General features: G+C 38.9%; 1 protein-coding gene across 3 annotated transcripts in view; it reads left to right on the top strand.

The window, feature by feature from the left end:
• LOC311273248 (CUB and sushi domain-containing protein 1-like) overlaps positions 1-27,224 on the top strand; it is a 396,934-nt gene that overhangs the window by 275,991 nt on the left and 93,719 nt on the right. For all 3 annotated transcript variants that reach the window (XM_084380198.1, XM_084380197.1, XM_084380199.1), the window contains 10 exons: positions 34-150; positions 443-658; positions 1,666-1,854; positions 3,588-3,757; positions 10,183-10,339; positions 13,080-13,271; positions 17,821-17,947; positions 18,554-18,765; positions 21,204-21,395; positions 23,488-23,626. In XM_084380198.1, coding sequence (XP_084236324.1) covers positions 34-150; positions 443-658; positions 1,666-1,854; positions 3,588-3,757; positions 10,183-10,339; positions 13,080-13,271; positions 17,821-17,947; positions 18,554-18,765; positions 21,204-21,395; positions 23,488-23,626 — 1,711 coding nt within the window. The remainder of the gene's footprint in view (positions 1-33; positions 151-442; positions 659-1,665; positions 1,855-3,587; positions 3,758-10,182; positions 10,340-13,079; positions 13,272-17,820; positions 17,948-18,553; positions 18,766-21,203; positions 21,396-23,487; positions 23,627-27,224) is intronic.

Genomic DNA, 27,224 nt, shown 5'->3' with positions numbered 1-27,224 from the left:
CACTCATCTCCGTCTCTCCCTTTCTCTCTGTAGCTCTTTGTGGAGGCTATGTCTATGGTAAAACAGGGACAATTCTGTCTCCTGGCTTTCCTGACTTCTACCCCAATTCTCTTAACTGCACCTGGACTATAGAGGTGTCTCATGGGAAAGGTAAGAACACGCGTATATTGTACATACATTATTGAATGCAATAATTTGATTGTTTTCCTCTTCATATCGTAAGTTAATAAAAATGGATATTCAATTTGGCACGTTTTGAAGATTGTCACGCTCAATGTGTTGCCTGATGTGTGTATCTGTTTCCTGATTTTGTTTCTGTGTTCATCTGTTGCCATTTATGTTTCTGTAACTAACTCGCCATCTTGTACCGTGTATCTATCCATGCATTCATGCATCCACTTGTCCACCCATCCATCTATTTCATTCATCCATGGATTTCCAGGAGTCCATCTGGTTTTCCACACCTTCCATCTGGAGGAGAACCATGACTACCTTTCCATCATTGAAGACGGCAATTTCCAGGTTCCAGTTGCTCGACTGACTGGCTCAGTGCTGCCCCCTAGTGTCAAAGCAGGGCTCTACGGGAACTTCAGCGCTCAGCTACGTTTCATCTCGGATTTTTCCATGAGTTATGAAGGCTTTAATATTACTTTCTCAGGTAAGGACACTGAAAGAGAACTGATTTTTGTGAACATGGATGTGTTAGTAATTCCACCTTGACCAACGGCTTGATTCTATTTGCACTGCAGACTTGAACTGCCTTTTCAAGCATACATACATAAGCAGACTGAATAGATGTCGCAGACAACAGAAATGTTTATCTACTATAGTTGTATTCTTATGTTCTAACAAAGGCAAAGAGCAGTACACTCACTACTGAAACTGTGAAGTTAACAAAGACAGGTTTACAGTCTGAAGGCTAAACTTTAACAGACATACAAGTTGTAAAACCCAGTTGTATCTCTTTTTATGCCTTTTTAGACAGCTTAACATTATAATCATTGTCACCGACCTTAGATAAAATCTAAAGAAGCATTAAGATACAGCACTCTTAGTACGGTTTGGGTCTGTCTCATCCACTGCAGTTAATTCCTCTGTATATAGAGGCTGCAGTTGTTACCCCTCTGCTAAGCTAGACGGGTTATCTTTTTGCAGGACTGGACAGGATGTTACTTTTTTCTCTCCAGTATGATCATATTTAGCTCTTGCCAAATATGTGTGGTATACTGTAGCAAACTCAGTTACAAAGATGTTGGAACATCAAATATTGATCAATAACAGTCAACGAAAAACTGAGTAAATTAACATAAGCTGTAATTTGCTGGAGTGCAGTAACTGCAGTTTGCGCGTAACCTTTAAAAAATCTGAAAATGTGTAGTTACTGCATTTTGGTTGTGAGGCAACCAAATTTAGTAAGATTACAATGTGACTTTTAAACAACCACACCATCAACTTAATTTATAATTCATGGCAGTGGTCTTATACATACATTTCAGTGTAAGGGTTTAAATTTGACTGAAGCCCAATTTTTTAAATTATAATTTTTCTTATTATTTAGTCTTGGTTATGTTTACAATACTCACTCAGTTCCTGTACATTCCGCACCACTTTAATCCCTTTACAGTGACTCCTCAACAATGTTGCTTATCTCTCCCGGATATATAGAATACGACTTGGAGCCATGTGAGGATCCCGGCGTTCCGGCATACAGCAGGAGGATGGGTTTCAGATTTCGAGTTGGCGACTCACTGGCCTTCTCTTGTTTCCATGGCTACCGACTTGAGGGAGACAGCAAGATCACTTGTCTGGGAGGAGGCAGGCGAGTCTGGAGCAACATACTCCCGCGATGTATAGGTAAGACAGTGAAGAAGTCAGAAGGACTTAGTGAATAGTGTCTTGGTAGAAATGTAAAATGATTTGACACTGAAAAACACAAATCGAGATAGGTAGATGCTTCTTTTTTATTCATTTAATTTCTTATATATTCTCATGAACCTTCCATAAACCACATTGCTCTCTTACATGACATTGTATATAGTGACGTTGTATCAAGCCTTTCAAAAGTATTTCTGCCTTCAATATTTATAGCTTCGGATTGGTTTATTTGTGTGAAAATATCTGGCGGCTTGTAAAATAGAACTTTCAAATTACCTTCTTCACCATATTAATAAGCCTTGAGCTAAATATCAGCATTTTCCTGGTTGTAACTCACCAGTATTTTACTGCTGACACAATGGTAATTTACTACAATTTGACTGGGTGTCTTTTGGTTTTATTTGCAAGGATTTGGCTGTAAGCAGGTTGTAATTTGCTGGTATTTGAAGAGTATCAGTGTTTCCTTGGATGTTGCTGATAATTTATGACAGTCTGACTGGTGACTGCTGGTAATTTTCAAGCCCTAAAAAGAGCATACTAAAAATGCTATAATGGCATTATCTGTCAAAAGATCAGGCCTGACTAAGAGGAAACTGAGCAACAGCAGCTGGCAGCTCTCACTGGGTTCATCTCTCTCCCTCTCTTTTTTCAAATGTCCCTAGCTCTCTCTCATTCTAACTTTCTAACTGTTTCTCCTCCTCTCCCTCTGTATTTAGACAGTCCTTGGGTAGATAATTAGAGCATTAGCTGCTATATGAAAAGTTCTAATACTTTGTCTTTTGTTACTCCCCTTTTCCCTTTTCTAATTTCTGTCTGCATATTTTCCAAAGGCCCTTGTCTGTCTTGGTTCATCAGGAATCTTCTTTTCTTCAGCTCTCTGTTTATCCCTTTCTTTTCCCCCCCTTCATCCTCTATTCTCTCACCCACACTCTATAGAGCTCTGTTCACTCTGCAAAGATCCATGCTCCTTATCTCCTGCCATAATCTGCTTTAAAAACAACAGAACATTTACAAAAATGCTGTGTTGAATTTTAGATTTTGTCAGATTTGGTAAAGGCTGCATCTTTTGTTTTGTTTTGTTTAGCTTTATTTTCTCAGTGACTACCATGTTGTTCCACACAGGCTTCTCTCTTGTCTATCTCATTACTTCCATTTCCTCTCCCTCCTGACCAAGTAGTGGCGGTCCTCCTCAGTGGGAGTTAAAAGCCTGCTCGTCTCTCTTTTCCTTTCTCCTCTCCTCATTTACACATGACAAGACTCTATTTGCAAAAAGAACCATTTATTTGAATTTCTAAACTCTGATAGCCAGTGTACCTGCTAGATAATTCTGTATTATTTCTATGAACCACTTTTTCTGACAAACTAATCCAGACTTCATTTTGTGCAATGTCTTTACATCGTGCCCTCTGTGTTTTATTGTTCTGTTTTACTCATTTTTGTTGTTATTGTCTTATTTGAAGCACATTTTAAACAATTGCTTTTAAGCTACGTTATACTGAATAGTCCATTATTATTATCATCATTATTGTTGTCATGCCCACTGAGTTAAAGTTGTTATACTTTTCTCTAATCTGTCTTTTTCCTGTCTTCTCCTGTCTTTTTTCTACACAACAAGGCAACCCAGATATTCTGACTGCTCAAAGATAATTAGGTAGAAATACTGTGATTTTGATCCACACTGTCCCGGCCCCCTTTGCTCTCTCTTGCTGTAGCTGAGTGTGGAGCCTCCTCACTAGGACCAGAAGGCGTTCTCCTGTCTCCTAACTTCCCCTCCAACTACGATAACAACCATGAGTGCATCTACCGCATCACTACTGAAAAGGGCAAAGGAATCAGGCTGAAAGCTGAGAGCTTTTCATTGCAAGATGGAGACTATCTCAAGGTATGCACACAGAGGAGCTTTTCTCAATCAAGTGGTAGAAAATGTATAAACACATAATTTATTTGCACACTCAGAAACACACATATTGCACATACAGGATTAATGCATAGCCAAAACCTGACAATATACAAAGCTGCAGATGTTTTGACATGTATATACTTGAAAAGATTATTATGTGTTTGGGTTATTTCAACAATAATGGAGTTGTGGTCACAAAAACGCAGTAAAATAATGCATCATCAAAAATATAAAGACCATAAAAGTATATGATCAGGGATCTGTTATTAAAGTTTGCATGTTTCACTCAGCGCTTTATATAGCACTGCAGTAATGCTGTGTACAAAGCCTCTTTCTTTACTTTTTCAAGTCTTTTAATCTAAATCAATTGCAAGGATTTAGAAGAAAGAGCCAAGATAAAACAGTCAGTACATTTCCAAATTGAATGATTCCTCTATGAGCCATTGGCTATTTTTGAAGCAGGAAATAATAAAGGGCAGCATTTTTTGTTCAGTGTTATTGAAGTATATGTGACTTCTTTCCAAAGGAATGCTTACTTTCATGTTCAAGGTCACCTACCTTTCTAGAGAATATAAATTCAGATTTGACTTAACAATACAAAAACATGTTTCACAATGTTCAACTACTTGTAAATGTAGTTACAATTCATATTAGCCACTGCAACAATTCCCTGTTCTTCCTATCATTTCATTCACTCATGTAGAAGTACAATAAGCTGCATGATGCCAGAACAATTCTGAACTGAGCAAAAAATTCAGATTGATTGCTACTTCTTCTGTGTTTGACACAAAAGCAAAAAAAATGTCATGAAGAGGCTTTTCTCATCCACACATTTTAGGTTTGTGTTCTCAGTAGTGATTTTTATGTTACATTGCCGAGCGCAAACTTCCTCAATGCAGTCCTTAAAACCCATCAAATGTGCAAGCTTTTGTTCCAGCCATGCAAACCTGGTCCAATTAAGGTCTCAGGGACTGCGTAGCCCTTAATTATATGAGGTGTGCAAGAAGAAGACAGGAGTAAAAACATGAACAACAGGAGGCGCTTCGGACTCCCTGGTTTAGCCAATATGTAGTTAAATTGTATTAGCAAGGTTTGCCCTAGCTGTTAGATGTGTTAAACATTGTTGTAAGAAGCAGTAACATCCCTGCAGGGGTTTATTACCCATGTTCTCTATTAGTGCTGATGGTGCTTCTGCTGCAGGGGCCATCCACAGCTGAATGGAAACTGGGAAACAGAGGCACAAAAGGATCAATTCAGCCTCTAATGTTAGTAGGTTACTGTTAACCCTATAATGAACCGACTACAGTGTATTATTGTTGTTTAGTTAAGTTAAGTGTTTGTTTGACCTTGGTTTATTCGCTTCTATTGGTCGTAATATGTTGTAGGACTGAATTTTTAAAAAAAATAGCTCAAAAACAGGATACTTTACAGTTACTATTCCATAATTTCAGCAAAGATTATTTGTATTTAGATGAACGTCTCAACCATCGCCGCTTTTTTTATGTGACAAAATAACACCATATTGATGGATCAGCTATGCAGTGTCAGCTGTAATTGATGTGTTGCACTTGAAGACACTTGAAGGCTATACAAACTTGGTCTGCGATATATTATTATGGTTGTTGTCAGTCTGCTGGTGCCCCCATAAATTTTAAGGATTTGGAGTTGTCGTGCTGTTTATATAAGTGATTCATTGAAGTGTTTACATTTTATAAACTTGGATGTGCATGCTTGTGTATGTCTGAACTACAAAAAGAATTACAGATGTTCCCAAGGCTTGTAATTCCTCATAAGTCTTCTCTCGAGTGCATGTGCCCACTTCAGTGTCAGTAAGGAGCAGCTGCGTGAGCTGTTTTACAGTCTTGACGCTGTCCGACAGACATCGTCTAAGACTTCTTCTATTCACAATGTCTCTTAGCAGTATTAGGCCTGAGGGCATGGTTAAGCCTGTATGTGGTTTGAGTGTATTATCAGTATTAGGCCTAGAGCATTGGCTGAGCCTGTCTGTGGTTGGATTGTATTAGCTGGGTTCCCCCTGACTTTTAGAGAAGCGTGACATCATTTTAAAAGTGGGAAAGGTATTAAAACATGGAAAATCCCTTAAAGGAAAAGAAAGCAACACCAACAGACATAAGCATGCTTAAATATTGCTTGTACAGTATATTCCATCATGGCCTGAATTCAGACAATAGCCATGAAGGGAAGCTGATCCAGCCATAAGAAGTTTTCTGCACCTTAGTTCTCCAGCATGTCCCATTATATGACCATCTCTGTAATTCAACATTAGGATGCAACTGCAAAGGCTGGAGAGCAGAGGAAGGCATTTGCTCTTTTTCAAAATATGATTGTGTTCCTCACAAGACACTTGACATAGTATTTACTGTAGTAAATTGATTCCTTATCAGAAAATAACAGGAACAGAGAGACAGAACACAGAGAATGACTGGAGATCACAAAAGTTAATGAGGGCACACTGGATGCTAACATAGCAATTAAAAAGTAAGGAGAGGCCCCAAGACTGATTTGCAAGAATGTCGTTCAACACGTTCCACATAGAGCTTACAACAATATTAGATTTTAGCTTCAGTGCTGAGGGTCCTAAATAATGGCATCAAAGTAAGTTTTTAAATAAATTAAAGGTGTTTGTTTGCAAACACCCCCACCCTGTACAACCCTTCAGAAGCAGTTTAGTGATGTATGGTGATGTACATACAGTACAGTACAAAATACTCTGATGGCGATACAACACATGTTTGAACACTGTAATTAATATGTCTATGTGTTTTTGAGCATGTGGAAAAATTAAAAGTACATATTTGGACATCAAAATTATTATTTTCTGTTTTCATTTATTTTCGCAAAATTGCAGACAGTTGGAAACATCTTACATACGTGTTTAATTAATACTTAAATCTAAATGTATCAGTTTATTTATTAGCGTGTCAGACATTTTGAATTTGTTTCCAACATCTCGTGACCTTGGCCGTGGCAACGAACTCACACCAATAAATAAGGGAGCCAGTCACAGTCTGACCACTTCAATATGTATAAATACTTTACAGTTGCTGTTAAACTCTTAGACCAGACCTTTCTATTTTTGCTCTACCAGTAGTAAAGTTCTATGAAAAGCGAAGTTGTGTCTCCATTTTCTTGAATCCAACACTTTTTTTTCTTGTGTTTAATGGCCAAATAAGGCTGCTACTGTAGCATGGCTGTTGACCTTTACTCTCACAAATTATCTAGACAAAACTGTAAAATCAAGCTGTTTTTGGCTCTTACACATTTTCCTCCAGAGCATTCATCATTTTAGAAATAATGGTGCTGGCATAATTTAGTCATGTGAAAAGCAGTAATTATGCAACAGATAGCAGGTGCATGATGTGATGATCTGTATGATTCAGTGGTATAGAAATTATCATTTTTAAGGGCTGTGACAAGTAATATACGGCATGTCTGTTAATTATAAATTTCCCAAAGAATTAGCAGAAAGCATAACTATAATGAACTGAAGGGAAAGCCCCAAAGTGCCACTTAGGCTAGCAATTAGCATGCCACTCCCCAGGCTAACGGTAATGGAGCTAATGCCTGTTACTGCAGCAGAATACTCTGAACACAAACCATTTGTTTGACTGTTCCAGCAAGCTTCAGGCTAAAATCTCCTGTAACATATGAAACAGTTCATTACAATTCCTTTTGCTACTGGCTAAGGTTTTCATCCTGGCACGGCTAAAGAAAAGCCTAACCAAGCTCAATTTGCCTAAGAATGCCCTCTAATACAGTGCTTGACCGAATTTGCTCAGATGTACTAAAACCCTGAAGAAAAAAACGAGAAAGGGCAAGAAAGAAACGAAGTCGGGTTGTGCAGGAATTGTTCTATGAAAATAGGGGTGATAGGAGAGCAAGCGAGAAAGAGGCAGAGTCAGACAGACACAGTGAGGAGGGGTGGCAGATGGTGACATGTTGATTTATGAGCCGCAGGGCTTTTCATTAACCATACTGAGTTTTACTGAAACAGAGAGAGGAGGAGAGAAAGATAGAGAGAAAGAAAGAGAGAGTGAGACAGACAGACAGACAGCGAGATGCAAAACTGGGGGACACTAATAGATTGAACTGGAAGGAGGAGCACAGAAGGAAAATTAAGTTTTGGGGAGTAATGCTACAGATACTGTGATACCACTACTGCTCAATTACACTCTATCCTTTGCCATGTCTGTCTGTCTTCCTCCTATGTACAGTATGCTTTCCATCACAACCACGCACTCCAACATACTGTAGGTCTTACTTCACATAGTAAAGTGTCTCCACTGACTGATAATGCCTGTAGAGATAGAAGAGTGCATCCCCTTAGCCCTTTTCCTTTGGTATTCCTGCCACCTGCAGACCTGTCACCACCAATCTTTGGAAATGTCTCAGGCTGCCATATATTAGCACGAGCAGTTCACATTTATATCCTAACTGTGAGATAGCATTTGCTATCAGGTGCTTCTGAGTCCTAATTCTCACCTTCAAACTGCAGTCAAAAGTCGACTGCCCCTCACCAACTACTACTTCTCCTCTGCATTCAGGAGAGGGCAAAGAGTTAAACTTCCAGAGCTGGGAAGTTGTCCTTCCCACATTGGCATGTTCATGAGCTTTTAGTGATAATAAAACAACTTGGATGCTACAAAGAAGATGTGTTATATTATTAGGTTTAATGCTTATAAGTAACTTTTGTTATTAATCTACGTGGACAGCAACTAACGGTTACAATCTAACACCTTACCAGTTAGAACTGAGCAAAAATTGATATCCAGTACATGAATTAATAAGGTTAATAAGGGTTGCCATCAACCAAACATAACTTTATTGGACCATGTTTCTGCATATATGATGTCAAAGTTTAAGTTTAAGTCAAGTTTACATGGTTTTCAGGGCATGTGAACTAATGTCCAGATAATTTCAACACTGCATGAGGTATTAAATACTCCCCACCACTTAGTCCATCCGTCATTTTTCCTTTCATATGAATGGACGGTATTGATTTGTGCATATCAACCGTTCAGCTGCTTTGTTATTTGTTGTTTGTTATTTGTAGTTATATGTTAAACTCTTCCTGACTTCCTTGTGTTGCCAAGCTGCAAAGATCTCTCTGGGAGCCATTACTCCACCCTCCGTATCTACTTGTCTCACAACGCTCATGTGAAATAAATGACCCCCAGCTGTTTTGTCTCTTGTTTGTGCTGCCAGTGTGAGTGCACAGTTGCAGGTAGATGATTATAGTGCAAACGATGAGAACGAGACCAAAAAGAAATATTGAGTTGAGCCAAAAAGCTGAAATATTAACATCATCAAGAGGAGGAGAGGAAAAAGGCGATCAACAAAGGGAATACAAGTGAAGTCCTTCAATATTAAACCACCAAATGATGTTTTCATGCTGTAAATTTAATCCACCCTGTTTTCATCCTTTTAACAGTCTCCTGCTATTTTTACCTTCACTAATATGCATGACGGCATCTCAAACCAAGTCCCACACACACACATTGACTTGCCTTTTAACAGTGGAGAACATGCATCCTGAGACTTCTGGCTTTTACTGGTGATTTCTAGGAAAAACACTATGTTACTTGTTTATGGTTTCCTCTGTTAACATCAGTCCTCTTGGGCAGCACAATTTTTAAAAATATAAACACAAATTTGAAACACTTATCACAGCTGGAGACAAACTCAAATGTGATTAAGCTCCTTTTTATATTTCATTGAGAAGTGCAGTATATCCTCAGCCAATACACAAATTAAAGTTATATTCAAATCTGCTGCTTCCCACAGGTGCTAGACACGGATTAAACTGCACATCTCGAAGTAGGATTTTGAACATGTTTCACTTCACCACTTTTGAGTGGTGCAAACAACATTTTAGGTAAGGTAGCAGGTTTATTTACCAGCTAGGAAACCCCTTAAATTTTTGTTTCTTTATACTCTGGAACTGTTGCTGACAAATCCTGATGATTTAACATATAAGAAGAGGCTTTACTGGTTTAGATTAGCCCCGTAACACCTTACATAGGCTCTGTCTTTTGAGATGCTTCACAAGGTCAGGGCTGAGCAAAGTCAAGCAAAGTAGATTTTTCCTAAAGAACAGTGATGTATTTTTTTTCATCATTGCATACTGACTGACTTGCAGAGGGGAGGCAAAGGCAATGCAGCAGCACCCTGCAGTTTTGGTTTCAAGACTGACTACATTTTTTTTCCATCTTATGTTTCCAGACCAGACCAGGTCAGCAGTGCACTGTGAACACACGCTCTGCAATATTCTCATTAGCTTAACCGGTAGACGTGCACTCCCATAAGCTTCTACAAAACCACACAAACATTTTCACTCATGTTTTTATTCATGCTCTGCGGTCCTGTTCCTTTGTTTTGATTGACAGGTGTATGATGGAGAGAACACTTCATCCCGTCTCCTTGGCAACTTTACACGTGATGGCATCATGGGTCATATCATCAATAGTACATCCAATCGCTTGTGGCTGGAGTTCAACAGCAACGCTTCTGGAAGTGATCAGGGCTTCCGCCTCACATACACAAGTGAGTTGTTTGTAAAATCTAAACCAACTGTTTAGAAACACAGCAATGCAGATTTATTTTCTTCAGTATTTGCTGATAACAGCTAGGGTTTATACTAGTATGGCCAAAGAAAAAAGGCATCTCTCTCTTTCACACTCACACACACACAAAAACTGTAATTTTGAGCTGCTCTTCACGAAGAGCCTTACAAGGAGATGTTTATAATTGAAAACTCAAGTGGTTGTGATTATATTAGATTACCCTCATGGATATATCCTGCATCTGTCCTTTGCCTCAGTCAAGTGATTCTTGTTCAAGCCACAGCAAAATAGGTGTCATGTACTACAATGCGCTAAAGACTAGTCTTTCACCGTCAGCAAATTACCAAGCTTTTTTTCTTTTTTAATCTTCTGACAGCTGAAAAGAGATCAACAATCAGTTTTCTGAGCAAATTCAAAAGTGGAGTCCAGAGCCAATATACTAAGCATACAGAAAAAGGAAATAAGCATATGAATGCTTGAAACACACATACTTGCACACCCTCTCTCTCTCTTTCTCTGACTCTCTCTCACACACACATCTTAAAGGCTTTAAGGAGAGTCTGTTTAGAAGGCGAGACCAGCTGTTGTGTAAGTCAAAGAGGCTATTAGAGGAGCATTTATCTGCAAGTCATTAAAATAAGGTGAGAAAGTGACACATCTGGAGTGGAAGAGCGACTGGACGGAGGGACAAGCGGATGATGGTAGATGGCATATGGATGCTAGACTGATGCTCTGTATGTCAGTTAAACCATTAGACAGCCGTTAATCTGCAAGTCATTAAACTGGAGAAGGTGACACCTTTTTGCAAAGTTCTGCTACAATGGATGAGCTGATGGATAGATAAGAGAGATTGATCGATGGTTTAAACAGGAGAGAGGAGAGACAAGCATCTGAGCAAGAGAGGTGGCAAGGGTTTCTCAAGTAGGGTCGGGGACTAAATAAAACCGCTTTAATACTACACGGTGTTAGAGGCTATTTTAATAGAGCAATAAGACTTCACACATCTGTTCAAGACATTAACGAGAAAGGTTGACGGAAGTGAGATGCAGCTGTTTTACTGAGATATATGCAGACAGACAACAGACAGTTGTAGACACACCTCACTCAACTGTGGAGACAGCTCACTTAAAAAGTTGCTGGCCATGTAAAAGATTTTATTACAAGGCTGTATGGAAAAGTAAACTGTGATCGGACAATGAGTGCATTCTGATTTTGTGTCCTGATTCTGTCAAAGAATAACAAATAGCAGGCATTGTGTTGAATATAATTACATCGCTCAACAGTCAAGAGAATTGATAAGAATTGCTGTTGTCTAATAAAATAATTTAGGGACACTCTCTGACAAAAAGACACACAGAGTCTTTACAGTCAAAATCTTAATTTGTCACGAAAGAATCTTGAAAGTATCACTTATCACATAAAATGTTTCGCTGCTTGTTGAAGAGCCTGAAGCCTGAGCCTAAACTACATTACTGTAGTTATACTGTAGTCCATGGATGTTACTGTAAATCCAGTATAATTGGCTGCCGTGTGTTTTGACATTAGGTTATTATTTTATTATAGATGCATTTTGAAATTCTGGGCCAATGCATACGTTTTGTTTTTCTTTTCTTTTGTTTTTTCATCATTATTTAGTCCACCCTTCTTTTCCAGGGTCTTTATTATGAAAAAAAAAGACTTTTGTAGTCATTAAGCCCTTCATTGCACAATCTCTGAAAGATCGCAAACTCGATCATTCAAATTTATGAATTAACCTCTAATTCAACCTTCTTTCACATAAAAAAAGATTGTCTTGTGAAAAGTGATGCTTCAAAAGCATTTTAAGCCCCCAATACAACTACCTATTCAATGATAAAAAATGTTTTTAGTTCTTACATAGTCTTAGAAACTTATGGCGGGGAAGTCATGAGCCAGTAAGTAATGAAGGTGCCAGTGCAAAATTGATGCAACACTTAATTGTTAGTCAACAAGGTAAATATAAGTCAATATAGATATTCAGTGCATCCCTATAGGTTTTATCTGATAATGTTTTCAGTAAGTTGGCTCATACAGATCCAAACATCATACTGTAGGTAAAACAGTTTATATGATAGTGAGCGATTCACTGTCCATTACATATCATCTCTGGACACTTCCGATTTGACTGAGGACATTTGTTCATAACTGACCTGAGTGACAGAGAATATGTTTGTGACAGTGTTGTTTATCCATCTGTCTTAGAAGCGGGAAACATTCCTGTTCTTTGTTATCTTCCAAACACAAAGACATCCCTCGCACTGTGCTCATTCAAGTGTACAGTTTATTTGTGTTTGTGTGGGATGTGAAATTATCATTTGATGTTTTCCCACAATTTCATACAGGAGCCACATTTTCAATCCATATTCCATCTAAATTTATCTTTCAGAAAAAGTAGAAACCTACACAATTTTTTAAACATCATAAAAACAAGCGTACAAGTTGAATCTGTAGAAATGCCAAGGAGCTTACTCTGCAGCTGTCACGTAGGGTTTCAGCAGTAGCAGTGACTTAAACTTAAAATTTCTGCAGGGAGTAGTGGGATTCAGGAGGAGAATAGTATGACCTTTTGTTCTCTTGTCCAAAACTGCTCTGAGTCACACTGTTCATTTATGCAATATTGTCTTACTGCATGGACAGGAAGACCTAATCCGTATGTGTGTGTGTACCTGTGTGTCTGTTTCTCTGTGTGTGTCTCTTTCTAGGTTTTGACCTAGTACGCTGCGAGGAGCCAGGTGTCCCTAGTTATGGCTATAAGATCCAGGACGATGGTCATTATGCCAACACTTTTGTCTTATACTCCTGCAACCCTGGATACAGCCTCCATGGCAGCAGTACATTGACCTGCCTCAGCGGCGACAGACGTGTCTGGGACAAAGCGCTTCCTTCCTGTATCGGTTAGTATGCCAACACATGTGTAGGTTCTTTGCACATCAATAATTCAGACCTACAAGAACTGAATTATTAACCTCTTGGTGATTTTTTTCCCTACCATTCAATGAGAAATATAGCAGGGAGAGGCAAGAGTCGTGCAAGTCGTGTCTGTTTCTGAGCACCAGCAAGAGCATGATGATTCAAAAGAGAGAGTGAGTGAACAAGTGATTGAGTCAATACAGGTGCATACTTTGAAAAGAGGGCAGGGGAACTGACTCAACACTCCAGGGGAATATTCATAGTCACGCTAATACACCTCTGCTCATAAAAAAAACTGCACTTTCCGATCCATCAACCAGTGCACACAGGACTTTCTGCGCTCGGACCGTAGGATGTCACCAGGCATGAGATTTTAGTGCACTGGGAGTCTATGTATTTTAAGGATGGCATGGTTAAGGTGCAAAAAGGGGATGACTGTCTAGGTTGAACTTTGATGCATTTTTAATGTGAGACAGACTACTTTCTTGTACCCTGAAGGTGTACGCAGTATTTTATGCCAAGGACTCTGACAGAAGCCTTAGCTTTCTGTTCTATTCTCAGCATGCACAATAAATAGAATATTCTATCTGAGACTTTCTGTAGATGCTAGAAAGTGAGGTGATGTAAAAACAATATTGATTTATCTGAAATTGTTGAGTGAGTATATATATTTTTTTTCAGATGTGGGACAACAGAGACAGGAATGAAAGTGCACCCATGTGCATTTTACTGTGACAAGCCACAATTGATGACTGCATCCCGTCTTACTTTATAATTAACTTCTCTTGCCTCTGAGCTTTTATGTCAATCTAGTCAGAGTTGTGGCAACTGTACCACCACTGGAAAAATTTAACTTTTTCATCAAAGTCAGTTAACTGTACACCCTGACTAACTGTGATAGGATGACTTATTATGATAAGGATTATTCTGAGAATAGGAGTCAGAGTTTAGCTTATTTTTGACTCAGGTTTAAAGAGAGAGCTACATAGTGTGACAACAAAAGTAAACAATTTATTTTAATTGTAAAGGTATTAAATGCCAATCATGCATACGGCTGGTTAAAACAACAAAATGCTGTGATTTTTAGTGACTTAATAAGGACAGCTTGTTTCTAATGCATATGTCATGCAAACAAGGGAGGAAAAGGAAACATAAAAGGAAAAAAAGGAACAGAAAAACAACTCTAACATTGTTTGAAAGTCATCTGAAATTTTAGTTGAAAGAGCAAGACATTGAGAAAATGATGAGAACTGCCTCAAGCACAATGTAATAATCAGCCATCTATGTGACTGCTGCTGTGCACTCTCACAATATTAGGCTTTATTTTTCAGACAGTGAAAATGACAAAAATAAAGGTTTCTGACTTGGCATATCGAGAATATATTTTAATAATTCTCAGGTTTTGAGGTAGAAAAGCTGCCAGAGGGCAGATTTAGCCTTAGTTGGCACTTGGCAGCTCTTAATTAGGTTGGAGAGGAGTGTGCCAAACGATTCAGGTGCTTTGACACGGTTGATTTTTTTTTCCCTTTCTTTTGCTTATGGACCTGTGAAAGTTGCTTTGTGTTTTAACCACGGTGCAGCATGTACAGCTGACCATTCCTATTCCTTTATTGTCATTCAGCAACCACCAGTGAAGCATAAACTCAATGTTTATTTGTTTGTATTGTTCTTAGGTTTGGAATCCCTGAAACAAATTTGCTATTTTTAAAGTCCATAATTCCTGCTGATCCATAAATATTTTGTGGTTTTGCATATTTTACTAATTAAAGCTCTTCCCCTGTAAGTATTTCTACCTTGTTGGGTAGATGTGGGCACTTGGCACATGTTAATTTGGAATTTCCCACTGCGGGGCCAAACCTGTGTCTTTCTAACCTGCCAGCACACCTGAGCTCTCTGAGGTGGCCTGATGTGGTTGCTAATGGCAACTAAAAAGAGTGTGCACTCATAGGTGTGCACGGTGAATGTATTTGTGGGTATGAATGTGAATGAGTATGCGTTTTTTTAGCTGGATGTGTGTGAGTGTGTCCCTGTGTACCTCTGTAGTCAGTCATTAATTTGTAGCTGCTCTGTCGCTGCCTTATTTCAGGTAAGCCAGCAACCAGGAGAATACTTGCTGGCAGAGCCGTGGGCTAACTACCTCTATAGCTACCTTTGTATATTCCTCCTTTTTTGTCTGTCTGTTTGGGCGTTTGTCTTTCTGCCTCCTGTCTCCTACCTTGTCTGTCTGGCTCTGTCCCATATCTGCAGGTACTAGCATTGAGATGAGGAGGTGGCATTCCTTCAGGCTGTTTATATACTGTCTTTCTCCTACTATTCCACATCGAGTCAAACACAGTGTTCGTCTGCCTCGGACTCTTTTTGTCCCTTTTTGTGGTTCTCTATTCACACAGTAAACCTGTCTATCTTCTTTTCTATATGTGTGTGCCTGTTTTTCTCTCTTTCTTTCTCCATCTTCGGGAAATGCTTTTGTCATTGGCCCGGCTTACTAAATACATTTTTTTTCTTTCTTTGTGCATCTGTGTCTCTTCCCCTCTCTACCTGTTTTTCATGATAAAACATAGCAGAGTAGTTGCCTCCTGCCTATGTTTTCTATCACCGGGGGCTGAAACAACTGGTTATATCGTGGGTGTGTGCATTCATGTGTGTGTATCACTGCATAAGTATTTTCGAGTATGTTTCTGGTCTTGTGTATGATTGTGTCATTATCTTCTACTCCCTCTGTGTACATGTGAATGTGTAGTCGTGTGCATTCTGCCTAGGGTAACACAGCAGCAGTAGGTTGTCATGGTATTGTAAATTGCAGAGCTGTTCTAATGGCGCCCTCTCTTAACTCGCACATACAATGCACATACCGATATGAAGCTTCCCCTTTACCAAACCATTTTCTAATCAGCAGCAATCTGCTGGCTCAGTGTGGTACCATGTGTACCATGTTCTACCATGATGAGTTCAATTCTGCTCCCAGCTTCCTGTTGTCTCCCCTGTTCCCCACCCCTAAAGACAATACAAAAATAACACAAGAGCCAGTTCTCTCTTGTGAATTAAACAGTTTTTTTTTCTTTCTTGAACTTGAACACTATAGGGACATCCTTAAGGGAAACCAGCCATCAAAGTTATTCACCAACCTTGAAACTGTATAGCAGGAGCTTGGATAATTCAAGGTTGATTGAAATGATTCAAGCCTTTCTTAACAGATTCTCATTTAACTCAACCTTCACACCTCAGAGTAATTTACAGCAAAGCAGAAGAACCGCCTCTTATATAGATGAACTGAAATGTTAATAGGGCTGGAAAGACATATGATACAAAGAATCTGGCTGTATTCATAATTAGAGATCTTCACAGATCCAAGATGCTGGACCAAATCTGGAATGGACCAATAGAAGACCTACCCAAACCTGATCTGAATATACCCAAGGATATGTGGAACAGATGCAAAATGTGGTCCATCCATACAGGGCTTAGAGAACACAACCACTGGCAGCAGTATTGTGCTCCATCAACATTTAATTATAATGTCTGTAGAACAGATGTATAGTCATCGTTACTAATTCCAAAGATAATTTGTTTTTATGCTTAAAAAAAACTAAAAGTCATATTGCCAACTGGACTATCAACAGAAGATTATTTTCTTTCTTCTTTTTTTTTTTTTTTACGAAGCTAATATCTGTGAATGAATCCCACAAAAATTAGGGTAATTTATTGGATTTCATTTTTAACATAGGCTACTGATTCAGGCTGTGATTATGCCGAACAGTACCAGGTGTTCAGAGCTGTGTTTGTGAAGTGTGTATTATCTGATGCATTTGCTTGTACTCTGAAGTTAGACATATTTACACAAAATATTTACGTAAAATGAGACCTTATTCCACCCAGTTAGACAATGTAATATAAGCCCGGTCCAATTCAGGTCATTGGTCAGTTCTCGGTTGTGAGACAATGAGTGAGTGTAATTGAAAGAGATGCTGTAAAGAGATGAACAAATTATCTAAAACAGAGAGCAAGAGCTACTAATCCACTAAATTATAGCATACCCTGTATAAATCAGATTAAACAGATTCAGATTCTCCATGACAATGGTGGCAAATTGATGTTGAACTTTGATTGAACTTTATAGGATTAATGTCCTTTATTTGGTCACCTTATGAAAAGTTATATCAGGGACTCATATACAATTCAAATCTCTTTATTATTGAGATATTAATATTATGATATTGAGAGTGGATGTTATGGCTGAGAGGGCTGCAAGTTGCCAACAATATATTTTACAATCTGCAGTAATTCTAAAATATACTAATATACTTCTAAAATATATCCACCTGTGCTTCTTTCTTTGTTGAACTCTTTTTGCTCTGCCCACTTTAATGTGAGTATTAGTATGTGTAGTAGCATCACACTGTCCTTTATGTGTGTTTGGTTCATTTGGTTAAGATCAAAATGTTGTTATGTATGTATTCTGAATGATGTTAATACAGGGGGGAGAAAAGATTTTGTTCCCAGTGATGATCATCGCTATGTCTCTTGTCCTTGTAGCGGAGTGTGGAGGTCACATAACTGGAGCAGTGTCTGGGCGGATTCTGTCTCCAGGATATCCTGCTCCATATGACAACAACCTCCACTGTACTTGGACTATAGAGGCAGATACAGGCAAAACAATCAGGTAATTATGAAGCAGTTGGATGTACACTGAAGCCACTGTGAGTACGATGATGGCCTGCAGTTATCCGCAGGATTTTTTTGTGGGAAAGACTTTTTTTCATAAACAAATGAGACAGCAAATAAAATAACAAGAATCCGCAGAATTACTTTGCTGTGGTCAAGCTTACTGGCCAACCTTACATTTAATAGGAGCGGTAATGCAGTAATAGCATCATTTATGATGATTCCCGCACAACAACAGCCCTCGCTCTACACATACTATAGAGGTAAAACTCACAAGACTGTCGGGTAATGACATATTCACTAATTATAGATTAATGTTCACTGTCAAAGCCACTGCTGTGTAGGAGAGTTCATTACATTACTCATTCTGCCAAGAAGGTGTTGCTAAATACTTTGCGGGTACTGCTGACATTCTTGTGTGTGTGTGTGTGTGTGTGTGTGTGTGTGTGTGTGTGTGTGTGAGCAAGCACTAGTTTGATCCGTCTATTGTCAGCTCTGCGTCATTTAGTTTTATGGTTGACAACATTTTTGGTAAAACTGCTCTATAAAGAAGAGTTGTTAATGGCTGTATTGTATCTCTGATCTCCTGTGTTTCATTTTTCAGCCTCCACTTCATTGTCTTTGACACCGAGGTCGGCCACGATATCCTGAGAGTTTGGGATGGTCCATCTGGGCCATCAGATGGAGGGATCCTGTTGAAAGAATGGTCTGGCCCAGCCTTACCTGAAGATATCCACTCGACTTTCAACGTACTCACACTGCAGTTTGATTCTGATTATTTCATCAGCAAGCAAGGATTTTCTATACAGTTCTCCAGTAAGTAGACTAAACTTGCAATTCAAATGATCAGGGAAACATCCCTAGGTTCGACTAAATCACTGAATTGGGTGGTCTGCCCTACATCCACATATGAAGCAAAAAGTCATTGCTGAATTAGAAAGTAAATTACCTCATTAACAGACTCATCACACATATAGTTTCTTAGTTATTATATAAGCCTCATTTAATATTGGTTATGAGATAATTAATCTGGAAATAATACTGCATTTAACAGGATTTCTGAAAAAACCTTTAGCTAGAATCAAATGAGAAATTAAATAGCTCGCTCTGGGACCCAGGCTCACTAAATCCTGAAGAACCTGTAGCTCAGTTTTGCTCGGATCCAATAGATGCAGTAACTAAACTATAAGTGCTGATTCTTCTCAGCTTAATTAGTTATTTGACAGCATTGTGACATGTTTTTGTTTGAGACACAGGCCCACGCAGGCATCCACTCATGCATGCATTCACGCACAACATCACAAACAACTGACTTCAATGGCATGTTTCCGCCTCATATTTAGAAGGTTGCAGCTGAGAAGTTATATTCCTTTTTCTTGAAGGAAAATTCCACTGCCAGCCCCTTTTTTTAACCACTTGGCATGAACACAAACATTTAGCTTAACACACACACACACACGCGCGCACAAGCTTGACACTCGTGCCAAAATTGAGCCTCCTAGGGCAGAAAACTGGCGGTCAAAGGATGAAGAATTATTTCTAGAACAACCCACCTACAGTGTCCTATAGAGCTGCTGGTTGCAGCTAAAAATAAATGCTATAAATCATTTCATAGGCTAATGAACAAAGTCGTTTCCATAAATTTCAGTGGTTCTGAACTGTAAATCTCAAATTGTCTCTATAGGTCAATTTCGTAAAAAGATACTTTTTTCCCCACTAAACTCCCTCATAGAGATGTCAGTGAACACAAACTATTGCTGTTGTTTCATCCCATTTTTTCTTAAGAAAGGACAAGCTGTACAATAGATATGAGATGGCCTTTTCTGTTTGAGTCACTGGTACTCAAAAATTTCTGTGCACCGTCCGCTTGGAATCATTGGCCAAAGTCACTGCAATCCACTGGCAAAATCGATCAGAGTCACACTGAGTAAGAAAAGTTGGGGACCATCTTACCTTAACAGCTTCTCTTTCACATCAGAGCATCCAGAAACACACACACACAAACTTTCTAGAGCTTATTCATTTTTACACAGCCATTTATTACCAGCACAAGTCCTGTGCAAGCTAATACACCTCCACTTGATATGTACAGCTGCATACACTAGGGTGCACGTACACAACCTTCAACACATAATAACTGTCAGAAGTTTTTTTAAGAGATGCATATTTGCAGTCATAAATATTTACATTCTCTGCTTTCTGTCTCTCACACTTAGTTTTTCCATTCTCTCCATATTCCAAACAATAAATATTTGCGCTCACTAACATGCTAATCAGAGCATTGTTATCCCATTATTATGGTAATGACTCCTTGTGTTTACCTCCATGTTGTTTTACGAAAGCAAAGGTAATGTTATTTACCACCACACATTCATTTAAAGCAATGTTTGGGGATTGATTGAACAAGTGACTTTTAGGGGCGATGTTACTACTATAATAATTTGGTCCTCTCTCCTTCCCATTTGTTTCCCTATCTGTCCACTGACCTGATGAAATAAATACTGTGTTGTACAGGAAAGATATAATAATGTGATGTTATAATGCTATGTTTGGCTGTGTTTCTGGATGCTGCTGGAGTATTGCACAAAAGATAATTTATATGTTCACTGCGGTTTGTAATTCATAAGGCTGGCCTCTCTGCGCTCGTGTTCTACTATTATTCTGGCCAGGGCTCTGGCCAAGATCTAATCTATAATTTTCACTGAATCTGAAGCTTCATGACTAATTGTTGATTCCAGCATATAATGAGGATTCAGGCAGCAGCAAATGCTGTCTTGTTCAGACTTTGGCAGATGATGTAGATTAGTTTTTCCCAAGTGGTAAATCTATCTAAAGATATTTTGCATTTGGACATTTATTTATTTGGTTTTTAAACACTGATTGATCCAATGAAAGCACTGCAGCGTATGAAACCCCAACAAACAGAGGCAGATTGTCATGAATCCCGAATATACCACTTCTTAGCCTGAGGGGGGAGCCACTAATTAAAAAGCCAAAAGAGAGTGCCAGACCAAATTTGATTGGATGGATGATCCACTTTGTTACTAACTGGTCAGGTAGAGCATGAGTTATCACTTGTATCTCCAGCAAAAATAGAATGATTATGTTGCGTGTCCATATACATTATAGTAAATATGTCTTTCTTTTTGTCTGCAGCTGCCAATGTTGATTGTATCATAGCGATGACTGTTGAGTTATCTACTGACAGTATGTCAACACCTGTCTTTCTTTGTTTGTTTTTCACACACTTTCAGCTACGACAGCAACAACCTGCAATGATCCAGGCATCCCTGTAAATGGTTCTCGATATGGGGATAGTAAGGAGCCTGGTGACAGTATGACGTTCCAGTGCGATCCAGGCTACCAGCTGCAAGGCCAGGACACCATCACATGTGTACGGATGGATAACAGGTTCTACTGGCAGCCTGACCCTCCAACATGTATAGGTAGGTGTGCATTACTCTTTTAATAAGTTAGGAGACCTGAATATTTTATTTTACAGTTAAAAAATAAGAAATATGAACCAACTATACATAAAAAAAAATGGAGGATTGAATGAAAACCTCTGGAGGTGGAATGACTCCAAAATTGCTTCTTAAGTCTGATATGTGGAGAGTAAACAACAAACATGACAATGCAGGTCCCTTAGGTGCCCCTTTGTTGTTGTGCCACACCTGACATACTTCTCTGGAGGCAAATCAACTGAAGCTTGCTGGTGAGCTAATCCCAAATGATGCTGCTGCTACTGCTGCTGCTGCTTGGAGCATCAGATGGTTTTCCATACAGGAGGCATGCTCTTTAAGATCAAGGAGAGGTTGAATGGGTGCTGAGAGGAAACTCGGTTGGGATAAGCATTGGCCACTGTTGCTCAAAGGAAAATTCAAAATGGATCACCAAAAACCTCCTGAATTCAGAGTTGGTGGAAAAACAGTGAGGTCATTTTGGTTGCATCAAAAAACTGTTGCTAAACCACGGCTTGTTGCCTCTTTTTCGCTATTATCACCACCATCAGGCCCACCTGCTGCTTCTAGCCCAGTGAGCATCCACTTCCCACTCCACACCTCATTCACACTATTCGTTTGTTTTTCACTCTGCCACTTTCAGGTGTGCTTTTTTTCTTTATTTTGCTCCTCACCTCTTCCTGACATACTTGACTCACTCACTAAGGGAACAAAATGACTCCTAACCTTGAAGGCTGTCTTTCTTGGGTCAGAAAATATAGAAATGGCAGAGACAGTAGAAAAGAAGGTACAAACTGTAATTAAGCAAGAGCCCTTCAATGTCCTCACCGTGCAACCTACAAGTCTCAGCATGTTAGTACAAAACAAGCCTGCAGCATGTCCAAACATTTCTGTGACCAGCTGTTTGTAGGCTGCTGCTGAAGAACTACTTACCTTTATTGTAAGTTAATTTCGTCTTGGACATGAAATATGATGTCAATTTAGTCAGGGTAAATGGATGAGGAAAGTTACCAGAGCTTACCATAATGGTCCTGGGCTGCTGGATTTTCAATCATGCAAGAACTGGGAAGAGGTATGACATCAGACACAGCTGAAGGTGCAATGTAAACAGCATGAGCAGGCTGGTAGAAATTCCTGAAGCAAGTAGCAGGACTTGCTACAGACATTTGCCTTTCTGTTAGACACTACAGCATCCCTTTATGTTGCCGTCTCCTTCTCTTTATCAGCCAGCACTATCGGGAAGTCCTCCAGTGCGGTCACAGACACCAGTAATTTGCCTTGTAACCATGCCTGTGAAACACATTATGCTTTGTTCCTGATATTACCTCTGACTCTTTGCCAGTGACCTCATGCTTTGCACGACTGTAGATAAGACGTTGGGCTTTAAATCCCGCTCTGTTTTCTCTTAGCTTAGCCTGCGTGCGCTTCCCTCCCCTGCACTTTCACCTCAGGCGGTGAATCCCTGGGTGTTCAAAAGCTCCTAAGATTAAACCAACATTACACACAATAGTCTAGTGCGAGTGTGCGTCTGTCTGTGAGTGATTTGCAGCTGTTAATGCCTTTGTTTACTTCTATTTCACTGTTGATAATCCGTTCACACCCACCTGCCACCCCCAAGACACCTCTCTATGTTTCAAATTCTTCCTTCACATCACCAAATTGCTGCTTGAATGCATCTATCTGTCTCTCTTGCCAATATCTCTTTCCTGCTCTCTGGCTTGTTGTGGGATAACAGGACCGCTAGGGGTGATTCTCTCCGCTAACTGCCCCCAGACTTACACTCTGTAACTAAATCTTGCAGTCTCTCTCTATCTCTCTTTTGCTCTTTTCACCCTCTCCAGCTACATGTGCAGAGGGTGAAAGAGCAATATCAATGGTCCACCAGGGGTAATTCTGTCTCTATTAACCAACCTCTGCCATACTTCCCATCACTAACTAACTCAATTTCGCTCTGCCTACCTGCGGGGGTAATATGAGTGGTCAATCAGGGGCGATTCTCTTTCCAAAATTACCCCATGCACAATGCTGTGTAATCATCTTTCTCCCTTTCTCTCTTCCTCTCTCTGTCCGTCTCCAGCGACATGTGGGGGTAACGTCAGTGGGCCTTCTGGAGTAATTCTGTCTCCTAACTACCCCCAGCCTTACCCCCCAGGGAAAGAGTGTGATTGGAGGATCAGAGTGAATCCTGACTTTGTCATTGCTCTTATCTTCAAAAGGTAAGCCACCTAAATTTACAACATCGCTTTTGTCCATCACCCCATTTACACCTAGTATTAAAATAGGAACTGTATCAGGATATGGTATTTGGATAATAAACAACCCGATCTTACTTTTGTGTTCACACCCGCCATTTTTAACGCACTATTCTTATCCTCATTAAGGTCGAATCTCTGTCCTCCAGAGCAAAACCTGTGCATGAGTGCTTTGAGGTGGCAGCAAATCAGCCCCAGACTCCCTTAAAAATTCATGTAGTTTTTGAAGTTAGTGAGTTAGGGGTAACATTATAAGCTTTGTTAAACACTGTCTACCACATTTTTTTTGTTTTTTGTAAAAGCGGCAAATGTCATTCAGTATTTTTTTCTTGTAAAAAAGTTTTTTTCTCGACATTTTACTGCGCTAGCTTAAAGGGTACTCTGTGACTACATAGATTATATTCTTTGTTAACAGCAGATCAGCAGCGAGGATGAGTGCAATGCACACCGTTGTACATACTGTTATTTCTCACTGTTATGTTTTTACCACCCATATTACTTTCATTTTTCTCAGCCTTCTGTTGAACAATGTACCTTCATGACAGAATAGATGTCAGTAATTTAAGGCATGACTCTTTCAGCCTCACTCTAAATTTGAACAACTAGTTGGGTTTTACGTTAGCTAAAAACAAATATCTTGATGACAGCATGTTGTTCGCATTGCATTTGCACCAACTTAATATCCCAGCATGTTACCAGCCAGACTACCAGGTGTGATCATATTCCGGTCACAACACATTTTCACCTTACGTTAACGTGTTTTTCCTCATCTGGAAACTGTGACCTGATACAGATCACATACTACTAAGTGTAAACGGGGTCTATGTGTACAGGACCACCTGTATATACTACCTTTGACACAAGTATTATTCTTTGACACAAGTTTTGATCGGGTATTTCGTTTGTTTTTGCCTGTGGAGGCCACACTGCCTCTCAGCTGGTATTTTCTGACATTTTCAAGGATGGATTAAAGTTTTTTGTTTTTTTTTTCTAAATAAGACTACGAATTTTCTCAGCAAAGATTTTAGTTGGGACTTTTCTCCTGTATTTGCTGCACAAAAGGGTGCTCATGTTGGTGGAGGACTTAGCTGCAACATGAGGTGACTAAACATATATCAAAGTAAACTGGTAACTTCATGAGAAACTAGTGTTAAGTAAACATTTGCACTCAAGTTTTTAAAAAAACAATGTGTAAACAACATAATGTTGCCATAATAGAAGTAGGCTACTGTATGTTTTAAGAAACAATAGAGCGTCCATGTCAGGAAGTGAAACATGCTGATTGAGGATGTGAATTTGTTTCTCTGAGGAAATACAAATTTACTGACACATGTTTTGTGTTGGTTAATGTTTTGGGAATGACAGTGTGATCGATATTTAGGTTTTGTTAGAAGCAGTGTTCTGAACAGATCGTAAATAACACCAGAATGTGTGTTTTTCTTGAACATTGAAGTAATGTGTCTGCGACAGACACATCAGGGCAGAGCAATGGTCTCACTGATGATATTAATTTTTAATTAGTTTATCCAAACACCTGAGAAAACATTAAAAATTACAAACTTAAAGATTTAACAGCTGGACGGGGGCCCAAAGCATTTTCTGAAATATGTTTTTCTTCTGGCTCGAATTTAAAAATGCATCACCCTCCATGGACTTTGTTCATGAGTTTAGTTAAAGTTTATTTTTAAGTGTAGACTTGGCGTAAGTCACTGTGGCCCCACACAGGGTAAAAAAAAAAGTCAGGGATCAGACCCAGATCAGTCTGATGTTAATTAGCAGACAGTGAATGATCATTAAGGTAACTAATAAACCCATTTCACTGCGTAACGCATCCCTCTAATAGACATTACATCAGCCTAAAACAATACAGTAAAATCCTGTTTTAACATAGCCAAAATAGCTGAATGTTTTGTTTGTGTTGCGATGACCTTTAAAAGCTGTAGCTTCAAATTGAAATTTTTCTTGAATGTCAGACTTTCAATCAGCCATATTTTTCAGTTTATTTAATCAGCTCGAAGTTATGAGTGACTTCCAATGCATCCTTGCAGATAAATATATTTGTTCAGGAAGTTTCTGAACACTGTTCATCAGCAGATAGACTATTCTTGCCTTGATATAGAAAGAGAAATTCATGAGTAAATGAAAGGGATTTTCTGACCATTTCCATGTTTTGTTTTTTGGTAATGGGGCAGTGTTTATTTGCATTTCAAGTCCCGATTGTGCCTCAGTGGTGAATATTTTACAAGTCACAGTGGCTAGAGGCTTATGACTGAAGCAAAAGTGAAGATTGGAGTCTCAAATGTAGCAAATGAGATAAAAGCAGAGCGGACTTTCTCCAGATTGCCAAAGGAGAAGAAATGACCCAATTTTGGTTTCATGTTTTTCAGCTGGAAAGATAATTCCCCTCTGTAGTAACAGTGAGACAGTTTTTATTTTACTTTTGATTTATTTTTTATTTATTCTTTATTGCTATGGTCTTAAGTGTTTGCATACATTTTCATTTTCTTACATGTGATGCTTTTCATACTTATAGCAATCTTACAATAATGTTGTGTATTTCACTTTTATTTAAGTTGTATTGATTGTGGTTGTTTTCTGTATGTTGTTCTTCTTTGTCATTATTTATCTAATCTTAATCTAGTAATCACAGCTGAAATAGACTGCTTTTCACCCAGCTACTAAAGACTCTTTTGATCAAACCAAAGTACAATTCTTGTTTCTTCAGTGAATTTAAAACTCATTCTGTGGTATCATATAATCCATCTATCTATACTGACCATATTCATATTCAGCGGTAAAGCTGTATTCTTCTCATAATGAGAGTATTGACTGCTTGCGGCTATATATTTTAAAATGTTCAATCCAATACTTACCAAACAAAGATGTAGCTTCCCATGATTGCTCTTAGTTTGCATCCAAGTAGGAACTCTTATCATACCATTGTGTTACTCTTGTTCAGTCATGAGAGGTTATGATGCTGCCCCATTTCTGCTCAGTGAGATCTTTATGTTCTTTCTATGACATTTAGTAGCTTTAGCATTCAGACCCAGACTGTATCACTAATGCAAAAGGTATTAGCACGGATCATTTTAATGCTTTGTCAGTGCAAAAGGGGCTTATGTGCAGTTAAGCCCATTCTGCAACAGATATAAACACAAGGCTTAAACTTGAGCATTCTTCACACTTATTTTGACTTGGGTAATGATGACATAAGGTTCACGTAAGTTCAACAATCATACATTTTGTCGTCAGCTTAATGTGACTAACCCCCCTTTAACCCAAACTCAGGATTTCAAGATTGTCTTTTTGTGTCTCAGAGTAAAGGGAAGGGATAGAAAATTTAGAGCACATATGAGAGAAGATTGCTGTTAGTATGCCAGCATCTCTGGATTTAGATAACAATTGAAAATTTTTTCTTTTTTTTACATTTTCACCAAAATAAATTGCGGTTATCTTAAAGGCCTAACAACTTGGGAAATGCATTTCCTAACTCATGAAATGTTGTTTGAATTGCTCTTTGCAGAACTGTGTATTACCTCATGTCCTTATGTCCTTGTTGCAT

Source organism: Pagrus pagrus (genome assembly GCF_965226575.1).
Source record: "Pagrus pagrus genome assembly, chromosome: 1".
Taxonomy (NCBI): Eukaryota; Metazoa; Chordata; class Actinopteri; order Spariformes; family Sparidae; genus Pagrus; species Pagrus pagrus.
Note: the sequence above shows the minus strand (reverse complement) of the source record. Positions and strands in the feature narration are given on the sequence as shown.